Source organism: Octopus sinensis, linkage group LG7, assembly GCF_006345805.1.
Source record: "Octopus sinensis linkage group LG7, ASM634580v1, whole genome shotgun sequence".
Classification (NCBI taxonomy): Eukaryota; Metazoa; Mollusca; class Cephalopoda; order Octopoda; family Octopodidae; genus Octopus; species Octopus sinensis.
This window is the reverse complement of record NC_043003.1, coordinates 27,570,074-27,594,134: the sequence shown is the minus strand read 5'-3', so window position 1 is coordinate 27,594,134 and position 24,061 is coordinate 27,570,074. Positions and strand designations below refer to the sequence as shown.

Sequence of the window (24,061 nt, the reverse complement as noted above, 5' to 3'; positions counted from 1 at the left end):
TCAACTCACTTTTCCGCCCAACCACCGAACGTATTATTCTACTCCTCCAACGCCCGCTACCGCCCTGTAACAGTAATCTCGGTCGCCTCCTCCACGGCTCCTCCAATCATCGCCCTTACACCTCCTACCCCCGCCACCGGCACATTCCCCGGTGACTATTGATGGCCGATCGTGGAGCCACATGTCAGGTGCTGTGTCCAGAGAAATTGCTATTCTCTACATGTATTCACCAGTTGACCTATGACTCTGACCTCCGACATGTGGTCACCGATGCCCAGAACTTCGCCTGGACTCTTTGCTATTTCACATGTACGCCGACGGTTCGTTTTAGCTAACGTTGTTGTTGTTGTTGTTTAAATTTTGTTGTGAGTTCGTGTTGTTATTATGTTTGGCCCTCCTCAGCCCAACTATAACCGAGCTGACCCATAGTCAAAAATATTCCAGAGTTGACCACCCGATTTGTCGTTATATCATGAACTGTTTTGTTTGGTGTATCCTTCATTACTGAAAATGGTTAGGTGTGATTTGAGAAAAACTGGGTTGTTATGTTTAGCAAGGTTGAGTGACTGCGTATAGGCGTCTTCGTTCGTAGTGGGTTCGTATTGTTGGTTGCTACTACTACTACTACTACTGATGTTGTTCTTTTGTGACTATTTGTTGTTGTTGTTGTTAACTCCTGGTCAAGCCTTTGGTCAAGCAAACCTCTGATCAAACGCATGATCTCTCTACAACCATAATCATTATTCAATGCGTCCTTCTTTTCTGAAAACAGTTAGATATGTTTTGAGGAAGAGCTGATTACTATTTCTAGCCTACTGCATAAAGGTGCTCTCGTTTGCTGTTGTTGTGATTGTAGTGGTGTTGGTGGTACCTGAATATATTCGGGTGTGTCTGCAGCCAATACACACACATAGAAACACGCGCGTACATATAATACATATATTTATGTATATATATATATAACGCAATCACGCACACCTGCAATGGAAGCACTGAAGTATATATGTAGGGTGTATAAACGCACACAGCCGAAGCACGCACGTACATGCAAGTACTCACTCGTGCATTCCCCGTATATAAATACAAACGCAAACGCGCTCATATAGATGTGTGCGTGTGTGTGTATATATATACACAACGCAGACACCTACACGCAAATGAACAGATACACAAACACACATATATGCTGAAATGCACCTACTCAGCTTTACACACGTGAATACACGCCCACACGATTTCACACCTACGCTCTTTCGCTCCCGAGAAATCCCCGAACGCGCGCACGCACGCAGCACCAAATGACATCTTCTGCACACCCATTAATTGTATGTGGTGTGTCTATGTATGTATATATGGCTGTGTATCTGTTTGATATTCAGTCAGCAGAAGTTACAAAGTGAATCAAGGGCCGAGAGCTTCATTTATTGACACTTATAAAACATGTGTATGTATGTATTTATGTATATGCACCTCGTAAAAGTTACAACTCGCTCGTGTATTCCTTGAAAAACACTTAACTCTGCTCGTATCTCGACTTACTCCTTTCTTCCGCTTTTGCACACACTTTCTCATACATGAGCTCGCGCGCGCATGGGAAACTTCGATATATGTGTGTGTGTGATTAGTTTCTCTTTAAATCGCCGTTGTATTGGGGAGGTCATGCTTAATACTATTTACCACTACAAACTACTACAACTGCTACTGTTTCCGTACGTGTACTACTATGTGTATTCTGATGATGATAATATTAGTTTCCCCACCACCACCGCCACTGGAAATAACCATGATCGATCGAATTATGATCAAAGGCATTCCACTCGTGTGCGTCTAGTCTTTTAACGCATATTATCCGTGTTTTCCGGAAATTTGACTGCTATTTCTAGCAACTCGCGCAACTACGTACAGGTTGGTTTGTTCTTTAAGTCTGAGCGCAATGTTGTTAGTGTTTATTTGACGCTACTACTATTTCCAACACCAATAACACTATCATCACCACCACCACTACTACTACTACTTCTACAACTACTACTACTACTACTACTGCAGCTGCTGCTATTGAAGATGAAAGAAAATGCCCAGCAGAATCCATCGAAGTCTGCTGTCACCGCCACCGTCACCATTTCCATCACTGGTCGATTGTCTGCGTGGGAGGAAGTGGAAGAGAATACGGACTGTGTGGTGGTGGTGGTGATGATGTGTTGAGGAACAAGCGAACTGAGACAGCCTGTCTGTCTGTCTAATGTTACATTTACAACGCGGTTGGGCGGCATGACGCACTGTCAATCGGATTTGGGCAGTGGGTGGGGTTGTGGATAGATGTTTGGGTTTACATCACCCCCACGTCATTCTTTTCCCGTCCCCGTGCGCATTTAGGGAAAGCTGGGTGGGGGACACATGATGATGGCTTTGGGTGTAGCGATAGTATGTTGTGTCGTGAAGAAAAAGAAAGACGGCTACTGCATTGCATTAGTGTGTCTTTATGGTTAACCAGGGTAGACGTTGACAGAATAAATATATGGGTAGATAGGTAACTCTGTATTACTGAGTCATGAACGGATGGACCAGTAATTGAAGCGGTAGATAGGATTGATGGATAGATCGATATATTTAATGTATTGATTCATAGATTGGATGGTCAGTTGATGAATGGAGGAAGTGGATGAGTGGGTTATTTGGATAAAGGGACGGATGGATATATAGATAGAAAGAAGGAGGGTGGACATAATGACTGGTAGCTGGACAAAGGTAGGAAGGTTAAACGTTCAGATTGGCAAATGGACATAGAATGACATAGGCAAGTGGATGGACATAGTGACAAATAGATGGACACAGACATGTGGACATAGCGATGGATGGACTATAGATATGGTTGGATAAATAGACATTCAGACAAGTAGACATAGAGAGGATGGTCATGTAAACAAATGAATGGCTAAATTGATGGGCAGGCATACAGACAGTATGGATGGACATACAGACAAATGAATAGATGGACATTTAGAGAAATGACTGGACAGATAGACTAAAAGCTGATGGCTACATAGAGAGACATAGAAAAATGGATGTGCAGGAGTGGCTGTGTGGTAAGTAGCTTGTTTACCAACCACATGGTTCCGGGTTCAGTCCCACTGCGTGGCACCTTGGGCAAGTGTCTTCTACTATAGCCTCGGGCCGACCAAAGCCTTGTGGGTGGATTTGGTAGACGGAAACTGAAAGAAGCCTGTCATATATATTGTATATATATATGCATGTGTGTGTCTGTGTTTGTCCCCCTAGCATTGCTTAACAACCGATGCTGGTGTGTTTATGTCCCCGTTACTTAGTGGTTCGGCAAAAGAGACCGATAGAATAAGTACTGGGCTTACAAAAGAATAAGTCCCGGGGTCGATTTGCTCAATTAAAGGCGGTGCTCCAGCATGGCCGCAGTCAAATGACTGAAACAAGTAAAAGAGTAAAGAGACAGATCAGTGGATGGACTTATTGATGAATACATGGACAAACCAAGAGATAAAAAGACAATATGAATATATTGTTTAAAATATATATATATTATATATATAATAGAGAAGTAGATCAGCAGAATGTTAATAAATGTATTTTGTAGTGTCTAGGGTGAGTCATTATGCAAATAATAATAGTAACTCACTCACACACACACACACACATACAGCAGTTCAATTCTACACCTTTATTGTTAGCCAGTTAGTTAAGTATCTGAAGGAAGGAAGGACTCGTTTCAGTCATGATTGTACCTAGAAAGATACCCTCTGAGGCACAAGTCCAGGCAAGGTTGTTTATGGAAGACCAGCAGTTGCCCATGCATACCAGCCTCCCTTTCCATGCCACTGATGTTATCTAAGGGAAAGAAAAAAGCAAAGGCCAGTACAGCTTGGCACCAGTGACGTTGCAACTCATTTCTACAGCTGAGTGAATTGGAATAATGTGAAATAAAGTGTTTTTAGTCTATCTCAAGAACACAACACACAACCCAGTGCAGCAATCAAACTCACTACCTCATGATTGTGAGCCTGACACTCTAACCACTGAACTATGTTAAGTATCTAACCAACTCATTAATAGATTATTTGTTTAACCAACATGTTAAACAAATGATTGATTAGTTAGTTGGATAGATATTTAAGTCAATCTCAGCAGAATTTGAACTCAGAACTTAGAGATGGATGAAATGCCATGAAGCATCTTGCCCAGCATGCTAATGATTCTGCCAGCTCGCCACCTTCTTATGGGAAAATATTAACTTGTCTGGAAAGAGATGAGGGTTGGTAACAGGAAGGGTATTCAGCTGTTGAAAATCTGTTTCAACAAATTCTGTGTGACCCATGTGAGAATAGAAGATAGCGGTTGTTAAATGATGATGATCATGATGGTATTGCACTTTTCTCTTTTTTATATTTTTGCACAGGCATGGCTGTGTTGTTAAGATGCTTGCTTCCTCAGCATATGATCTTGAGTTCAGTGCCACTGTGTTGCCCATGGGGCAAATTTCTAGTACTATAGCCCCAGATCAAAGAGAGCCTTGTCTTTTATTCTTTTACTTGTTTCAGTCACTTGACTGTGGCCATGCTGGAGCACCACCTTTTAGTCGAGCAAATCGCCCCCAGGGCTTATTCTTTGGAAACCTAGTACTTATTCTATCGGTCTCTTTTGACGAACTGCTAAGTTACGGTTGTCAAGCAATGTTGTGGGGACAAACACAGACACACAAACATATACACACACACATATATATGACAGGCTTCTTTCAGTTTCTGTCTACCAAATCCACTCACAAGGCTTTGGTTGGCCCGAGGCTATAGTAGAAGACACTTGCCCAAGGTGCCATGCAGTGTGAATGAACCTGGAACCATGTGGCTGGTAAGCAAGCTACTTACCACACAGCCACCCCTGCATCTATTGTGAGTGGTTTTGGTAAATAAAAACTGAAAGAAGCCAATATTGTACATGTGTGTGTGTGATTGTTTCTGTTTGTTTCCTGCCACCGCTTGACAATTGGAATTGGTTTGTTTACATCCCCATAACCTAGCAGTTTGCTAAAAACCACTGATAGAATAAATACTAGTCTTCAAAAAAAAAAAAGTACAGTCAGTTTCTTTGACTAAACCTTCCGAGATGGTGTCCCAGCTTGGGCTCAGTCCAATGACTGAAACAAGTAATAGAAAAAGGTAAAAATTATATGCGTTGGTGTTCTTTATTTTAGAATGTTTAAAGGTTCAATGAAATACAGGGGCAGCAGAAATAGTGCCTTTTATGCTGCAAACTGAATTCTGGCTGAGAGTTGAAAATTGAATGATATTTACTTTAAACAAGATGGCACGCCACCTCATGACTTCAGTGTTTGGGGTTGGTTGAATCTTAATTTTGAGCTAAGGTGGATAGGGCAATGTGGAGCAATTGTGTAACCATCACAATCAGCAGGTCTAACATGACTTGATGTTTTCTTGTGGGGTTTACTGAAAGATATTGTTTACATTGTTTACAGGCTGAAATTGAAAACAATTCCTGAATTAAAACAAGCAATTTCTGGTAAATTTTCTGAAATTAATGTAGAACTGTGCCAAATGGTTTGTAAAAATGTATTGCTGGTGTGGCTCAGCAGTGTATTGAACACAAAGGGGAGCATTTTGAACATGTTAATTGGTTTGTTAATCACAACAGATCGTGTTTTGATGAAACAATACTTTATAATCTTTTGTGTCTGGGGAGAGTCATTTTCTTTTTGTGCCTTATAATGTAACACACTCACCGGTAAAATTTCCACTTATTTCTTATTTTTATTTTCATAAAATTTTCATTGCGTCTTGCAACCTTTTCAGTAGTCTTGACTCTGTCCGTTATTTACACTGCGTTCCCTTTTGTTTGTTTGTGCGCATGTGTGTGGGTCAGTGTGTGTGTGCATGTCTGTATGTATGTATTCAGAAAAAGTTGATAAACATAAAGGTGTTACTTTTGCTGCACCCTGTATTTGTAACCATATTTCAAGAAGGTTCTTTTTTGCTTAGATATTTTTATGTAAGTTTTTTTTATAATTCAGAACATCACCATCACTATCAATATCATCACATCATTAACAACAATATAATAAAATGTAACTCTTAACTTTTCAGATTTTCATGTGAGAAGTCTTCCAACAGCTTGCCAAGAGAAGTTTCACTACCAATTATTAATTCATTAATAACTACTACCTCTATGATTACTACTTTTTTTTCTTTTTTTACCTTACAGCCAGACAAGATGAGATCCAACAGAAGAGACAGAATCTCGACTACGAAGAGATAACGCCATGCCTGAAAGAAGTGACCAAAGTCTGGGATTCGATGCTCAATAATTCTAACCGAAAGGAAACTCAGTTTGATAAGAAAATCCTGATTGATTGCATCAAACAAGGTTATTAAATAATCTCAACACTTCTTTCACTCCTTCTTTTGTTCTCTCTCTATCTATACACATATATGTGTGTGTGATAACAAAGTCAAAGTATCTGTTTGTATATATATACATGTGTGTGTGTGGAGGCACAATGGCCCGGTGTTTAGGGCAGCAGACTTGCAGTCGGAGGATCGTGGTTTCGATTCCCTGACTGGGTGTTGTGTGTGTTTATTGAGCGAAAACACCTAAAGTTCCACGAGGCTCCGGCAAGGGGTGGTGGCAACCCCTGTTGTACTCTTTCACCCCAACTTTCTCTCACTCTTTCTTCCTGTTTCTTGGGTAATGCTGCGATGGTCTGGCGTCCCGTCCAGCTGGCGGGAACATATGCGGCACAGGAACCGGGAAACCGGGCCCATAAGCATATAAAAGGGCACATAAATAAAAATATATATATGAGAGAAAGTTGTGGTGAAAGAATACAACAAGGGTTGCCACCACCTCCTGCCAGAGCCTCGTAGAGCTTTTTTAGGTGTTTTCGCTCAATAAACACACACAACGCCCAGTCTGGGAATCGAAACCGCGATCCTCCGACCGCAAGTCCGCTGCCCTAACCACTGGGCCATTGCGCCTCCAAATAAGCATTACACTGGACAGAATAATGTGTATGCTACATGGTTGATCCAGTCTTTAATAGACATGCCTCGTGCATAATGCATTAGCAAGTTTGAGGCACCTATGTCTGCACAGATAAAACAGTATAATTAAGGGTATCACTTTACTTTTGAGGTATCTCTGTATATGTATATCATTACAACTGTGTGGTTGAGAAGTACTGGTGTTGATTTGTTTGACAAAACCCTTTAAAGCAGTGCCCCAGCATGGCCACAGTCCAAGGATTGAAACAAGTAGAAAGTAAAAGATATTGAATACATTGCCTTTCACAGGGTATGGACCAGCAATCCTCCCTCTGATACGTGGACACCTGAGCATTTATAGCCTATTGCATCATTCTTTGAGACAAAATGTTAACAAACTAGATCAAAGGCACAGGAGTGGCTGTGTGATAAGACCACATGGTTTCAGGTTCAGTCCCACTATATGGCACCTTAGGCAAGTTTCTTCTACCTATAACGCTGTGTGTTGAATCCATTTCCACTATTCTGTGGTTCTGCAAAAGAGACCAATAGAACAAGTACCAGACTTAAGAAAAATAAGTACTGGAGTTGATTTGTCTAACTAAAATCCTTCAGGACTACAGCATGGCTACAGTCCAATGACTGAAACAAGTAAAAGATACATGCACACATGTATGAATATGTGAAATCATTTGAGTTCCTAGTTTTCCATGTTTACATGGTTTAGATGAAATTCATTGAGGTAAATTCTATTTGCCCAATATTTACCTGTTTTCAAACAGGGTAATATATCCCCATGGCCAGATATGTTTCCAAAGAAGATTGATAATGATACCACTTGTATAACAATAATGCACATTTACCACTATCATGCAATATCAAGACAAGGAGACACTAACACACTGACACACACATATGCAGATATATATATATATATATGTGTGTGTGTGTGTGTGTGTGTGTATGTATGCACACACACATACACACAACATCCTTCTCTCAGTTTCTAACAAATCTTTGGTCAGTCTTGGGCTATAGTAGAAGACACTTGCCCAAACCGCATTCAGTCGGGCTGAATCAAAACCACATGGCTGGAAAACAAAATTCCTTAACCACACAGCCACACTTGTACCTGTTCATAGATCCATTCAAATTTGCACATGCTGTGCCAAACTGGTGGCACACTTTGAATATTTGAATGCTTTAAGCCAGCCCAAGTAGCATGTCAAGCTGCTCCAAATTGTCATTGATTTCTATCCACTAGAACTTCATCTTCTCATCATCCCTATTCATCTTGTTTGTTTAGTAAATATAAGCACTATATTTGATCCCTATTCATCACCTGAATAGGTGGTGAACTGCCAGTAACGTTTGTATACCAGGTGAAATGTTTAGTGGTATTTCATCTGTCTTTACGTTCCGAATTCAAATTCCACCAACGTCGACTTTGCCTTTCATCCTTTCGGAGTCAATAAATTAAGCACCAGTTGTGTACTGGGGTCAATCTAATTGACTGGCCCCCCCCCTCCCCCAAAATTTCAGGCCTTGTGCCTAGAGTAGAAAAGGATATACATATCCAAATTCTGAGATTGAACTTTGCTTATACAAGGTTTTGAACTTTTAATTCACAAGGTCAGAAAAGAAGTTAACAATCTAAAGGCCAGCTATTTATAATTCTGAATAATATTGGCTTCTTTAAAAAAAAAAACTATAATCCTTAAGAATTGTTATTGTCTTTCAGGAGTACCAAAGAGTCGTCGAGGAGCAATCTGGCAGCTCCTCGTGGAGCAGGCCCAGCTTCAGTCTCCTATGGTCAGCACAGGCAGTGGCCTTGATGATGCTAGTTATGATGATTTAATGCGCCGACTTACTACACACCAACATGCAATACTCATTGATTTAGGTAAGTTAGTTTTGTCAAAATTCAGGGCCATTAAAAAAAAACATTGGGTAACTTTTTTTTCAATTAAATGTCATTTAACCCTTTCGTTACCAACCCGGCTGAAACTGGCTCTGGTTCTGAATACAAATGTCTTGTTTTCATAAGTTTTCAATTAAAATCTTTGCTGTACTTGATAAAATGCGTCAAGCCAAGTAAAATTGCTGTCTTCCACAAATAATGGCTTATCCTTTCATAAAAAGCACCCATGCTAGTAACACTTAAAAAACACCCAACACTGTCGAGTGGTTAGTGTTAGGAAAGGCATCCAGCTGTAGAAGCCATTCCACAGCAGACAGTTGGTGTCTGAACAGCTCCGTGTTAAACCATCCAACCCATGCCAACATGGAAAGTGGCTGTTAAATGATGATATATATATGTGTTATTTATTGTCTCTTCTCACTATTCTTTTTTTTTCTTCTTCTCTTACTATTTTTAGGAAGGACCTTTCCAAAGCACCCTTATTTCCGAACGCAGCTGGGTCCAGGCCAACTGGCGCTGTTTAATTTGTTAAAAGCCTACAGTTTAATCGACCAGGAAGTTGGTTACTGTCAAGGTCTCAGTTTCATTGCAGGAATGCTCTTAATACATGTAAGTTCTTATATTCCTTGTGATTTCTCTTCTTCTCATTTCCTAATGCTGCTTCCTACATTAATGGAAGTTACGGGTTTTTTAGGTGGGGATGAGTTTAAAGTACAAACCTGTGGGTGTTAATGATTTTATTTTTTACGACTAAAATCTTAATGGGTTGTAATTGTGAAGTCAGAATATTGCAAACCAAATCCAAAAACGAAATATATACATAAAGATATATATATATAAAATCTTTAAAGAAATTTTTAGACAATTCTTCAGTTTCATGTCTTCTAATGATGTGTATATATTTAGTATGATACACACATGTGATTTTAATTTGATGCTGTTTCAATTGTGCCCACCAAGCTTCCGCAATACCATTTAGTGTTTTATTCACCATTTCCTATATAAATTAAAGTATGAGTTTCATTGATGCAGGTGACAACTGACAAGCCTTAGGAAAAGCTAAACACACATGTAGTAATTGAGAATCACTGCAGTGACAATGTTCATTTTGCTTTGATATATATTATGTTTTTAATACTACAAGTCTATGAAGAGATTTCATCTCAGATAATTCAGTAGTATCTTGCCTTCAACTGGTGTGTATGCATTTAGCATGATACATAGATGGAGATATTTTAACATTTTATAATATTTACTGTTTCTATTATCAGATGGATGAAGAATCTGCTTTTCACATATTGAAATACCTCATGTTTAATATGGGACTACGAAACCAGTTCCGACCGAGCATGACAGCTCTGCAGGTAATTATATACTTAGTCCTTTGTTCAGGTGTATTCTAGTCACCAGAGGGTATGTAAGCAGAGTGATTAGAGTATTGCACTCACCATTGTGAGGTTGTGAGTTCGATTCCTAGACCAGGTGGTGCATTGTGTTCTTGAACAAATCACTTTGTTCTGCAATTACTTCAGCTCCCATCATGTGGCATATCATGCATCTGTACAATGTTGATTTGATGGAAAGAGTGGGCTGTTGTACAGTACAAACACTTGATCACCATAAACAAATCACCTTAGGCGTAGGAGTGGCTGTGTGGTAAGTAGCTTGCTTATGAACCACATGGTTCTGGGTTCAGTCCCACTGCGTGGCACCTTGAGCAAGTGTTGTCTACTATAGCCTCGGGCCGACCAAAGCCTTGTGAGTGGATTTGGTAGACGGAAACTGAAAGAGCCTGTCATATATATGTATATATATGTGTCTGTGTTTGTCCCCCCAACATCACTTGACAACCGATGCTGGTGTGTTTACATCCCCGTTACTTAGCAGTTCAGCAAAAGAGACCGATAGAATAAGTACTAGGCTTACAAAGAATAAGTCCTGGGGTCGATTTGCTCGACTAAAGGGTGTGCTCCAGCATGGCCACGGTTAAATGACTGAAACAAGTAAAGGAGTAAAAGAGAGTTACAGGTTGTTGAGCAAGAAATTGCAGAGCCTTCATTTGTCATCTATAACAGAAGAGTCCACCATTCCCATTACCTAGTTTCCATCATCATTGTCATTATCATCTAACTTTACTTTTTTGTCTTTTTCTTCTTCTTCTTCCCTTACTTCATCATCATCACAGCCATCTCTGCATAATCATCAAATAGTACCATGTAGTGGTACTGCACCACAACCACCCCATTCCATAACAGTGACCATCTGCCAAAACTGCAACCTTGCGATTGTAAAGCATGGTGTTGTCTTGGGTCAGGTGTTGATCCAGAATACCCATGGCACACGTATTGTCAGACAGGCAACTATCATGCTGTCTTCATATCTTTGTATATGCCATCCCACCTCCAGGGACCTGATAGTCATACTGCTCATTACAACATGCAGTGATTTTTTTTTTTTATGCAATGATCATTCTGTTTCTCTCAGTCTGTCTTCCCGTCACTATGTACGTATGTTCCATTATGCATGTCCATTTGTATGTACAGGGGTGGACAAATTAATGAAAATACTTTGTTAAATGGATGTTAATTTTGCTGTTGTTGTTTTTGCACCAAACAGATCAAGTTGTACCAACTGACACGTCTCATCCATGACAACCACAGAGACCTTTATGAACATTTTGAAGAACACGAGATTGTGCCGACCCTTTATGCTGCGCCATGGTTCCTTACCATATTTGCTTCCCAATTTCCTTTGGGTTTTGTCTCCAGAGTCTTTGGTGAGTGTTCATTCCAGCAATTCTTCATGCAAAGATTTCATCATCATCATAAAATTATAATTATGCTAATTATCATCATTGTCATTACCTGTCACTGGTAAAGAACATTCCAACAATGAAAACAAAGATATAAACTATCCTCTCTCATTTACACATTCCATTTAAGTGTGTGTGTGTGTGTGTAAGGGCACATGACCTAGTGGTGCTTTGTGTTCTTGAGCAAAACATTTCATCTCACATTGCTCTGCAATCATTTCAACACCTGGAGCACAATACCTGTTCAGACAATATTGATTTCATGGCGAGAGTTAACTAATGTACATATTTGATCACTCTAAACAAATTATTTGTGCAGATTGTTAGGCAATAGCTGAATGCTCATACATCCTCTTTGATAGAAGAGTCTATCATACAATCAACCAGATGGTTGCACCAGTCTCCAATCTTGATTTGGCAGTTTCTACAGCTGGATGCCCTTCCTAACGCCAACCACTCCGAAAGTGTAGTGGGTGCTTTTTACATGCCACCGGCACGGGGTCCAGTCAGGCGGTACTGGCAACGACCTCGCTCGAATCCTTTTACACATGCCACCAGCACAGGTGCCAGTAAGGCGACGTTGATAACGATCACGCTCGAATGGTGCCCTTTTACGTGCCACTGGCATGGAAGCCAGTCGGCTGTTCTGGCAACGATCACACTCGGATGGTGCTCTTGGCACCCTACTAGCACAGGCACAAGTGCCAGTAAGGCGACGCTGGTAACGATCACGCTCGAATGGTGCCTTTTAAATGCCACTGGCATGGAAGCCGGTTAGCCGCTCTGTCAATGATCACGCTCGTATGATGCTCTTTGCACCCTGCCAGCATGGATGCCAGTCATCGAATTTGATTTTGCTTTTGATTGATTTGATTTATATATATATATAAATAAATTTGAAATTAAATAATAAGGGTAAAAATTGATACTAATCAATTAAAACCAGTGGCTTAGCATATTTAAAAAATCCGAAGATTGTGTTACATACAAAATTAAGAGAAATGACCACTAAAGTGGACACCGAATATGCTAAACATAGACGTCAAATTGCCATTACCACAAAGAATGTGTTCTGAAGAAAAATCTCAGCAAAACATCAAAATGTAAAAATGAGTAAAACAAAGGAAAATATATGAAATAAAAAACGATTCCCTACGTACCAATGGTTTCACTTGTTAATATCTACGTATGCAAACACGCAAATATCTGCAAGATCGTCAGTGTAGTCTGTCGTTTACAAAACACAATTTCCAGAACTAGATACAGAACGCTCAACCGAAATCGAGCATGTATAAAGTTCTACAAATTATATTTGGGTGTATCTATCCATCTCCATTGTCATGAAACCTTACCCCAAAAAACAAAAACAATGTTCTCTTCTAAACAAAACCCCCCCAAAAACATGTTTTATATAAATATACAAGCTGTTTGTCCATTCACAAAATTTTATTTGACAAGTTGTTAAAGGAATGAAAGTACTAATAATGAAGAAATAAGAAGACTTTTTTCAAAAATTTTGTGGACTTTCTCTCTCTCTCTCTCTCTCTCTCTCTCTGTCTCTGTCTCTGTCTGTCTGTCTGTCTGTAGTTGACATTATATGAATTTAGAAACTTGAAGAGATCATGAAGTATTTTATTTTTGGAATAGTGAAACTCGAGGAGAGCTATAAATAATAACATGTAAATATTGGATCAAAAAAGTTAAGGGCTCCCTGTAGGACTTGAACCCACATCTCCTGTAAACATGACTGGTGTTCTACCTTTGGAACAAATCAATCCTTCAAATTTCTCTATCTGTTTTAGAAACTTTCTTCTTCTCAGTGAGAATTGTATGTTGTTCAGACAAAATTATTTGAGGTAAATATTTTACAGTTGGACATCCCCCCCTGTTTCCAAACTGGGTGATATTTCCCTGAGACTGGATATGTTTTTGCAGAAGACTGATAATGAATGAGACTGCTTGTATGACAGTGACATACATTTGCATATATCACATAATGTGAAGACAAGAGGTTATGACACACACACACTCTCTGAATTAGCTTCATTCAGTTTACATTGTGCAATCAGACATGCAGTGAATTATTGGCTACACGGAACTCTGTTGGTCAGTTTTGTGATAAGGTCTTCCCACTTTTTCTACTTATTCTGTCTTAAATACCAATAACGATTTTGATATAAATAGCTTATAATAATAATAATAATGAAATTATTGTATACAGTGCTCAGGTGCACCACAACTTGTCAAAAGTATGTATAAAGCATATGCATTAATGTACAAATGTCTGGGAAGTGAACAGTGTATGAGTCAGATACATGCTTGCGTGTGTATGGAGGGGAGAAAATCAGGTGTAGTGTTGACAAATCTCAGGAAGCATGGAAGTTTTGGAGGATGCAGTGCTCCAACAACTAACAACTGATGTCGGCAGTTTGTTCCATACTTCAGCAACTCTTAGCGTGAAAAAATGTTTCCGAAAGTCATGGAAGCTGTGCTGTTTTCTGATTTTGCAAACAAGGCACAGGAGTGGCTGTGTGGAAAGTAGCTTGTTTACCGACCACATGGTTCCGGGTTCAGTCCCACTGCGTGGCACCTTGGGCAAGTGTCTTCTACTATAGCCTCGGGCCGACCAAAGCCTTGTGAGTGGATTTGGTAGACGGAAACTGAAAGAAGCCTGTCGTATATATATATATATATGTGTATGTGTTTGTGTGTTTATGTCCCCGTTACTTAGCGGTTCGGCAAAAGAGACCGATAGAATAAGTACTGGGCTTACAAAAGAATATGTCCCGGGGTCGAGTTGCTCAATTAAAGGCGGTGCTCCAGCATGGCCGCAGTCAAATGACTGAAACAAGTAAAAGAGTAAAAGAGTATGTCCACAGGTGTTAGACAGGTGGAGTTTGAAAAGGTGCTCAGAGTTATTGTTAGTAAGATGGTTAATAATTTTATGGTTGGTAATGCAATTATTATGACTCTTAACTGTCACATTCACTGTCTCATGTACAATGTTTCACTGAAATAATTGTTGTATGTATGCAAATGCAAATATGGAAATTTAGACAGATTAGTGTGGTCTTTCTCATGTTAACATGCAACATACCAACCTCCTTAACATTGTGTTCTACTAATGACAAATTAATTACTAAAACCTGTAAGAATGAGGACTTCATAAACTTGTATTTTATTTTTTCTATTTTATTTCCAGACCTGATCTTTCTGCAAGGTATTGATTCCATATTCAAAGTAGCCCTCATTCTTCTTGGAGACCACAAGCAACTAATCATGCACTGCGAGTCATTTGAGAGCATTGTAGAGTTCCTGAAGACCACCTTGCCAAGTATGGGTCTTGTGCAGATGGAGAGAATCATAAATCAGGTGAGATTGTCACACACACACACACATATATATATACTCTTTACTCTTTTACTTGTTTCAGTCATGTGACTGTGGCCATGCTGGAACATGGCCTTTAGTCGAGCAAATCGACCCCACGATTTATTCTTTGTAAGCCTAGTACTTATTCTATCGGGTTCTTTTGCCGAACTGCTAAGTTACGGGGATGTAAACACACCAGCATCGGTTGTCAAGTGATATTGTGGGGGATAAACACAGACACACATACATATATATACGACGGGCTTCTTTCAGTTTCTATCTACCAAATCCACTCACAAGGCTTTGGTTGGCCCAAGGTTATAGTAGAAGACACTTGCCCAAAGTGCCACGCAGTGGGACTGAACCCGGAACCATGTGGTTCATAAGCAAACTACTTACCACACAGCTACTCCTACGCATATTATATATATATATGTGTATGTGTTTGTGTGTTTATGTCCCCGTTACTTAGCGGTTCGGCAAAAGAGACCGATAGAATAAGTACTGGGCTTACAAAAGAATATGTCCGGGGTCGAGTTGCTCAATTAAAGGCGGTGCTCCAGCATGGCCGCAGTCAAATGACTGAAACAAGTAAAAGAGTAAAAGAGTATGTCCACAGGTGTTAGACAGGTGGAGTTTGAAAAGGTGCTCAGAGTTATTGTTAGTAAGATGGTTAATAATTTTATGGTTGGTAATGCAATTATTATGACTCTTAACTGTCACATTCACTGTCTCATGTACAATGTTTCACTGAAATAATTGTTGTATGTATGCAAATGCAAATATGGAAATTTAGACAAATTAGTGTGGTCTTTCTCATGTTAACATGCAACATACCAACCTCCTTAACATTGTGTTCTACTAATGACAAATTAATTACTAAAACCTGTAAGAATGAGGACTTCATAAACTTGTATTTTATTTTTTCTATTTTATTTCCAGACCTGATCTTTCTGCAAGGTATTGATTCCATATTCAAAGTAGCCCTCATTCTTCTTGGAGACCACAAGCAACTAATCATGCACTGCGAGTCATTTGAGAGCATTGTAGAGTTCCTGAAGACCACCTTGCCAAGTATGGGTCTTGTGCAGATGGAGAGAATCATAAATCAGGTGAGATTGTCACACACACACACACATATATATATACTCTTTACTCTTTTACTTGTTTCAGTCATGTGACTGTGGCCATGCTGGAACATGGCCTTTAGTCGAGCAAATCGACCCCACGATTTATTCTTTGTAAGCCTAGTACTTATTCTATCGGGTTCTTTTGCCGAACTGCTAAGTTACGGGGATGTAAACACACCAGCATCGGTTGTCAAGTGATATTGTGGGGGATAAACACAGACACACATACATATATATACGACGGGCTTCTTTCAGTTTCTATCTACCAAATCCACTCACAAGGCTTTGGTTGGCCCAAGGTTATAGTAGAAGACACTTGCCCAAAGTGCCACGCAGTGGGACTGAACCCGGAACCATGTGGTTCATAAGCAAACTACTTACCACACAGCTACTCCTACGCATATATATATATATATATATATATATATATTTGCTTTTCTCAAATGGTTCCATCTCCCTCACCTTTCATCTTCCCTCATACTACCAATCCCTTTTCTCTCTCTGTCGATTCAGATGAAAATGACTTCCAGCTCTTCATGTTCTGTGAAGTCAAAGGCAGAAGGGTTAAGATGTCTGCTGGTAACTACACAGGCACTAAAACAATTAGCAAAAGTATGGTATAAGCTACCAGGTCATACTTCCTTGGAAATGATGGATACGCAAGCTTTTACTAATGGGCTGGGGTAGACCCAGGAAGATATGATGAGGTGGTGAAATATGATTTTCAGATGTTGAGTCTCATGGAGATGACAAGTAACTGAAACTTTTGGCGATTTGCTGTGCTTGAGAAGACATATCAAGCTAAGGGAAATCGTAGTTATGAACAGTGTTGGTGACATGTGAAAGGCACCAATGCTGGTGATACATAAGAGCTGTCCAGTACACTTTGTGGAGCTGTTGGCATTAGGAAGGGCATCTTGACGTAAAAACCAAGCCAAAACAGACTGGAGCCTGGTGCAGCTCTCTGGCTTACCAGCTCCACTCAAACCATCTTGCCCATGCCAGCATGGAAAATAGACACTAAATGATGATGATGAATTAGTGAAAACTGAATAGATTTTTTAGTGTTTGTCATTTCATTTCAGAAATGTTTTTTTCTCTCTGTCTTTTAGGCATTTGAAGTGGATTACAGCAAACAACTCCATGCTTACGTAGTTGAATACCAGGTGTTACAAGAAGAAATGGTTTACACTTCAACGAAAGAGCGCCACAGCGGCAACAGCATAATTCATCGTCTAGAAGGTGCAAATCGTTCTTTGAAAGAACAAAACAGGGAGTTGATGGACAAGCTTCAGAATGCACTCAGTCAACAGCGTAGCCTCGAAAGTGCCATCAACAACTTCCAGACCAACGAGACACGACTGCGTTCTAAGCTGCAAGCCCTTGAACTTGAGCGAGCAGCTCTTTTGGATCGTGTGGCTACTCTAGAGAAAGAAAGTGCAAATTTTCAGGCTCAACATTCCTTACTTTCGGACACTCAATCTGCCAGCAGTCTAACATCTTCAGCTGTAGAATCCACAAATTTACCAGTTTCTGATGCTGAGAAAACGTAGTCTACTTTGTTGTAGTAGTAACTATATTTGTTATTATTGTTTGTTTAAACTTTTACATCATGTTGTTCATTTTGTTGTTGTTGTTATTGTTGTTGCTGTTTAAAAATTGATGAATGCAGTTTTTTTTTTTTTTTTTACTGCTTATCTGGAAAAATGCATACATCCAATCTAGCTCATGCATATATAATTTACATCTACTAAAATATATCTCTGAGATGCATACATGTGCAAGTACACACACACATACAGACACACAAAGAGAAAAAAGCAAATACACATACACAAAATGACATTTCTGCTGTGACTATTTCGAAATTATTTTAGCCAAAACTTAGAATTTACCAATATTTTAAAACAGAACAAAAAATGGCAGTGAATTGGCAGAAAGAGTGGCATCAGACCAAAATGCCTTGCAGCATTTAGCTACATCTCTTTGTATTGTGAGTTCAATTCCTGTTGGGATCAACTTTGCCTTTCATCCTTTTGAGGTTGATAAAATAAAGTACCAGTTAAACACTGGGGTCGATCTAGTTGACTGTACCCTTTCCCCACAACACTTTAGGCTTTGTGCCTATATTAAAAAGTTCATATCTAAAGCAAAAGAGCTATTTTAAAATTCCTTTCTTTTTCCTCTTCTTTCTCATCTTTTTACTCTTTTTTCTTCTTCTAATGTGTTTTTTACTCTCTTTCTCTCGCTCTCTCCCTTTGGAAATTCTGTGAAGCTGCTGTATAATGTTCTTGTGGCTGCTGCTGGTGTAAGTTGTGTTGTCTGTATGTGTACATATTTGTAAATGCATGACTAAGTAACCTTTCACATTAAATTTCAACATGTATATGTGTATACATGTGGTTGCAAGTGGTATATACGTTCAAGTATCTATGCGTGTATATGTGTTTGCATATAGGTATGTATGTTCATATTATGTATGTATGTGTGTTTATATGTGTGTATGTGTATAATGCAAATGCATGTATTTGATTGTAGATGTGTATATAAGTTTGTGAATGTGGGTGAGTAGCTATATTTATGTATGTATATATATATATATGTATATATATATATATATATATATATATATAAATGTATGTATTCATATACATGTATAATTCATACATAGATTTCTATTTCTTAATTCTTCTTTCCTTCTCACAATTTTTCACCATTTTCGTAAAATGCATGATCAGTTGTATCTGGTCTGTAGACTTTGGACTCCATAGAATAAGCTGAGATATATATATATAGGATGTAGTTGTCTCAGTCAGTATTTACTGGTGCTTAACATGTGCATACAGTTCATGGTAATAATGTACAGTAATTAAAAAAATGCACATTCAATTTCTCCCAAATGTGGAATGTAAGCGTGTACAAATATGTATATGTATGTATGTATGTATATGTGTATATATATATATATATATATATATATATAAGAAACTTCTGAATCAGCACTAATTGAGCCTCAAAATGGAAAATGTGTGTATATGTTATATATGTTTGTGTATGTTTGTATACATGTTCCTACATGTTTGTATGTAGATACATAATTAGTGTTTGTATATACATATATATACGTGTGTGTGTAATGATATACATAATGTTTGCATACATGTATGCGCCAGCTGTGAAAAGAGATGTTAAATGATGATACATACACATACATATCTATATTGTGGATAAAAAAGCGTTTGTGTGTGTATATATATGTGTATATATATATATATATATATAAATAAATATATATATTATACACATATATATTATACACTATACACAAACAACAATATAAATCTCTGAAATAGCACTAACTAATCCTTGATATATGAACTGTATGCACACACTCTTTGACAGGTATAAGTAACTTTCTTGAATGTGAAATGTGTGCATGTGTATAAACCGTATCACACATTCTATGAAAGGTGTCATATAATTGATTTCTTAAATGTGGAATTTGTGCAAGTGTGTGAACTGTGTAAAATGCATGCACACATTTTATGATAAGTATAGGTGGTTTCTTGAATCTGAAATGAAAGCATTTGTATGAACTGTGTAAAATGTATGCACACACTCTATGACAGGTATAATATAATTGATTTCTTGGATGTGAAATGTTTGCATGTGTATGAACTGTGTAAGAAGTATACATATATGACAAAAGGGAAGATGGAACCATTTGAATCAGCACTAACTAATTTATGCATATTTTTTACAAATTCAAAGAATCCGACATTTCACAGACTAGCAAGAAATTCTTGAACCAAATTATTCTATGCAGAAAACTTGAAACTGTTGGCAATGGATTGCATCAATCTACACATGCATGTGTGTATCTATGTGTGCATATGCATGTGTTTGTGTCTGTATATATATCTATATATGTGTGTGTATGTGTACGTATATTTGAGTTCATATATGTATGAATATGTGTGTGTATACATGTATATAAATACACGTGCATTCATGTGTGTGTATACATATAAACACACACACATAAATACATGTATATATATATTAATGTTTGTTTTTATGTCAAGTCATAATAAAAACAATTTAACATTAAACCGAAGAATTACTCAATACATTAGTCTTTAACAAGAATAGCACTGACTGTCACTTTAAAGTTTGGACCTGCTTGACCTTCATTAGCAATCCAGTGAGGGCTTAGCAGGCTGAATATTTGAAGTCACTCCTCAATATTATTCATGTTAAAGAATAATAAATGTATGTATGTATATATATATATATATATATATATATAGTTGAAATTTAGAGAAAGATAAAGGTGTATGAACAACAACAAAAAAATATGTGTGTGTGTATACATACATATATATATTGATCAGCTGATGCAGTATCCTCTTAGTCTCAAGTCACCTTGGCCTCCTGCTGGTTTCTAAGACAGGTCAGAGAGTCAGGGAAAACTCCAAGATAAATGCCCACTTGATCAGCTAAAATAAATTATGCCCTACCAAAGTGAAGAATACTTCTCCTGTTAACAAAACATACACACACTCACACCTCAGAAGTAAAACCTTTTCCTTTTTTTTTTCTTTTTTTTTTTTAACTTTGGAAAGTTATCTAGAAACAGTAATTTCATTTGATGCATTTAAATACTTAATCTAATATTTAGTAGATATGCCTTGTGCAGTTTCTGATGAATTAAACCATTTGGACATTGTACTAATGAGTAGTGCCCGCACAAATAAATAAATCCATAATGAGGGGTGTCTATTTACTTTTGAGGTGTCAGTTTCGTGTATGTGTATGTATGTATATTATATATATATATATATATATATATATATATCAAATAAACTGTAAGGTACAAGGAAAATAGTGTTGGTGGGCTGAGTCAGCTGTTAGTGAATGGAATAAATTGGTTCATTAAAGGGAAGAGTAAAAGACTTTGTCTTTCTCTCACCAAATCAATTTATTCCACTTACAAAATGTTTGTATTTTTTCTGAAGCTAAGGTCTTCCTTTTGTTGCCACTCTATGTGTGTGTGTGTGGTGCATGTCTCATGTGTATATATGTATATGGTTGGTTCTCTTTGAAAGCCAATGGCTTTCTATAATTGTACAAATTTGGCAATATTTCCTCGACTACATATCTATATTAGGATATTCAGAAACATATATCAAAGAAATATAATTTGAATTTTTTTTTGAATTTTTTTTGCCACATGCAGTTCCAATTTTTTTTCTTTTTCTTTTTTTATATTTTATTTTGTTTGTCTGATGAACAGTCATACCATTTATATGGTTTCATTTACCAGTGAAAATATAAACAATAAAAATTAAATTCCCCCTTCCCCAACACCAGCCACCACCATTTATTGTTAATAATAATGGAGTCAAAATTGACTCCATGAATCTACATATACATAATTTACATTTTAATTAATTAATTGACATCATTCTCATTTTGTTATTGTTATTAAAGGCAATAATATAATATATGTGTGACTTATTTTTTTTTAAAGAAAAAATTCATATTTTCTTTTTTGTTTCTTATTTTTATCTTTTACTTCTTTGTCATTTGACTGCAGCCATACTGGGGCACTGCCTTGATGGGTTTTAGTTGAACAACTAAAGCCCAGGACTTATTTTTTAAAGCTTAGTACTTAGTCTTTGTCAGTCTCTTTTTGCTGAACCTCTAAGTTACAGTGGTTGTCAAGCAGTGGTGGGTGACAGAAACAAAGACACACACACATACACACATATATACCATATATACAATGGGCTGCTTTCAGTTTCCGTCTACCAAATCCTCTCATAAGACCTCAGGTAGCTTGAGGTTATAGTAAAAGAGATGTGTCCAAGCTGCCATGCAGTGGGACTGAACACAGAACCATATTGTTGGGAAGCAAGCTTCTATCTAACCACACAGCCATGCCTGTGCCTATTTGTTTGCATTTAAAAAATATATATGTAATATATATAGCTATATAATATATATATATATATATATATAATATATATATATATGATGATATATATATACATATATATATATATGTACATATATATATATATACATATATATATATATACATATATATATATACATATATATATATATATATATATATATAATATATACATATATATATACATATATACATATATATATACATATATACTATATATATACATATATATATATATATATAATATATATATACATATATATACATATATATATATATATATACATAATATATATATATACATATAGTATATATATATACATATATACATATATATATACATATATACATATATATATATATATATATACATATATATACATATAACATATATACATATATATATATATATCATATATATATATATATACATATATATATATATATTACATATAATATATATATACATTAATATATATATTAGATACACACCCAATATATATTATACAGATATATATATACACATATATATATATACACATATATATATATACACATATATATTACACAATATAGATATACACATATATATATATACACAATTATATATATATACACATATATATATACACATATATATATATACAATAATATATATACATATATATATATATATATCTAATATATATATATATATACATGTATATATATATATACATGTAATATATATATACATGTATATATATATATACATGTATATATATATATACATGTATATATATATATACATGTATATATATATAACATGTATATATATATATAAATGTATAATGTATATATATATATATGTATATATGTATATATATATATACATGTATATATATATATACATTATATATATCTATACTGTATATACTATATATACATGTATATATAGATACATGTATATATATACTACAGTATATATATATATATATACATGTATATATATATATATATACATTATATATATATATATATAATATAATAAATATTTATATATATATATACATATACATTAATATTGATTGATTGATTCCAGTTTCAGCTCATGGGCTGTGGCCATGCTGGGGCACCGCCATTTGGTGTTGCTACTTGGTTTCACTTCATGGAAGCTTTTAGCAGCAACTGCTATTTGGTGCATGAGAGAGTTCGATGCAGCTGCCCTCATCTGCCCCTCCTGCCGTGAAGTTGGTTCATCTGGGACACCTGACAGGAAGAGATCCAGCTCCATTTAAAGACATCGTATCCACCCCATGCAGGTCTCTCAGGTTCATCGGGAGGATATTGAAGACTGTGGGCCTCGGAAGCCCAGGCTATCACAGAATCTTGTTCCTACATCTTGATGGCAAGTTGGAGTCCTAGGCACCACGCAGTGGCGCCCAGTTCTGGCGTTTGCGTAACTCTCGATGCCCAAAGTTCAGGACACTTTCCTCCAGGATTTCAGATGTATATTATGGCATATCTTTCCCGCCTACGCTCCAGGGAATATAATTTTAATCTCTTGAGTCTTCCAGTAGCTTACATCTGCATAGAGGCTATCTTCTTCGTGTAGCTTCGTTGGATCGCCTCAAGTTCTGTGATCAACTTGACACTGGATGGTGACCATAGCTGAGAGCAATAGTCAAAGTGACTTAGGACAAGTGTCTTCCAGAGGACCATCATGGTTCTTGTTCTCTTGTTCTAAAGGTTCTAAGAATCCCATCCAGCCAGGCGTCTGCATTTCACTGTCAGTTTAGCAACATGTACATGAAAGGTCGCGTCATCACTCATGTGAATACCCAG

The 24,061-nt window shown here is 37.0% G+C and overlaps 1 protein-coding gene across 5 annotated transcripts in view; it reads left to right on the top strand.

Moving 5' to 3' along the window:
• The window catches only part of LOC115213779 (TBC1 domain family member 1), a 196,655-nt gene extending 178,229 nt beyond the window's left edge, over nucleotides 1-18,426 (top strand). For all 5 annotated transcript variants that reach the window (XM_029782619.2, XM_029782620.2, XM_029782621.2 and 2 more), the window contains 7 exons: nucleotides 6,244-6,405; nucleotides 8,764-8,925; nucleotides 9,401-9,552; nucleotides 10,215-10,307; nucleotides 11,560-11,719; nucleotides 14,958-15,127; nucleotides 17,370-18,426. In XM_029782619.2, the coding sequence (XP_029638479.1) occupies nucleotides 6,244-6,405; nucleotides 8,764-8,925; nucleotides 9,401-9,552; nucleotides 10,215-10,307; nucleotides 11,560-11,719; nucleotides 14,958-15,127; nucleotides 17,370-17,810 (1,340 nt within the window). In that variant the 3' untranslated portion in view covers nucleotides 17,811-18,426. The remainder of the gene's footprint in view (nucleotides 1-6,243; nucleotides 6,406-8,763; nucleotides 8,926-9,400; nucleotides 9,553-10,214; nucleotides 10,308-11,559; nucleotides 11,720-14,957; nucleotides 15,128-17,369) is intronic.
• The last annotated feature ends 5,635 nt before the right edge of the window (nucleotides 18,427-24,061 follow it).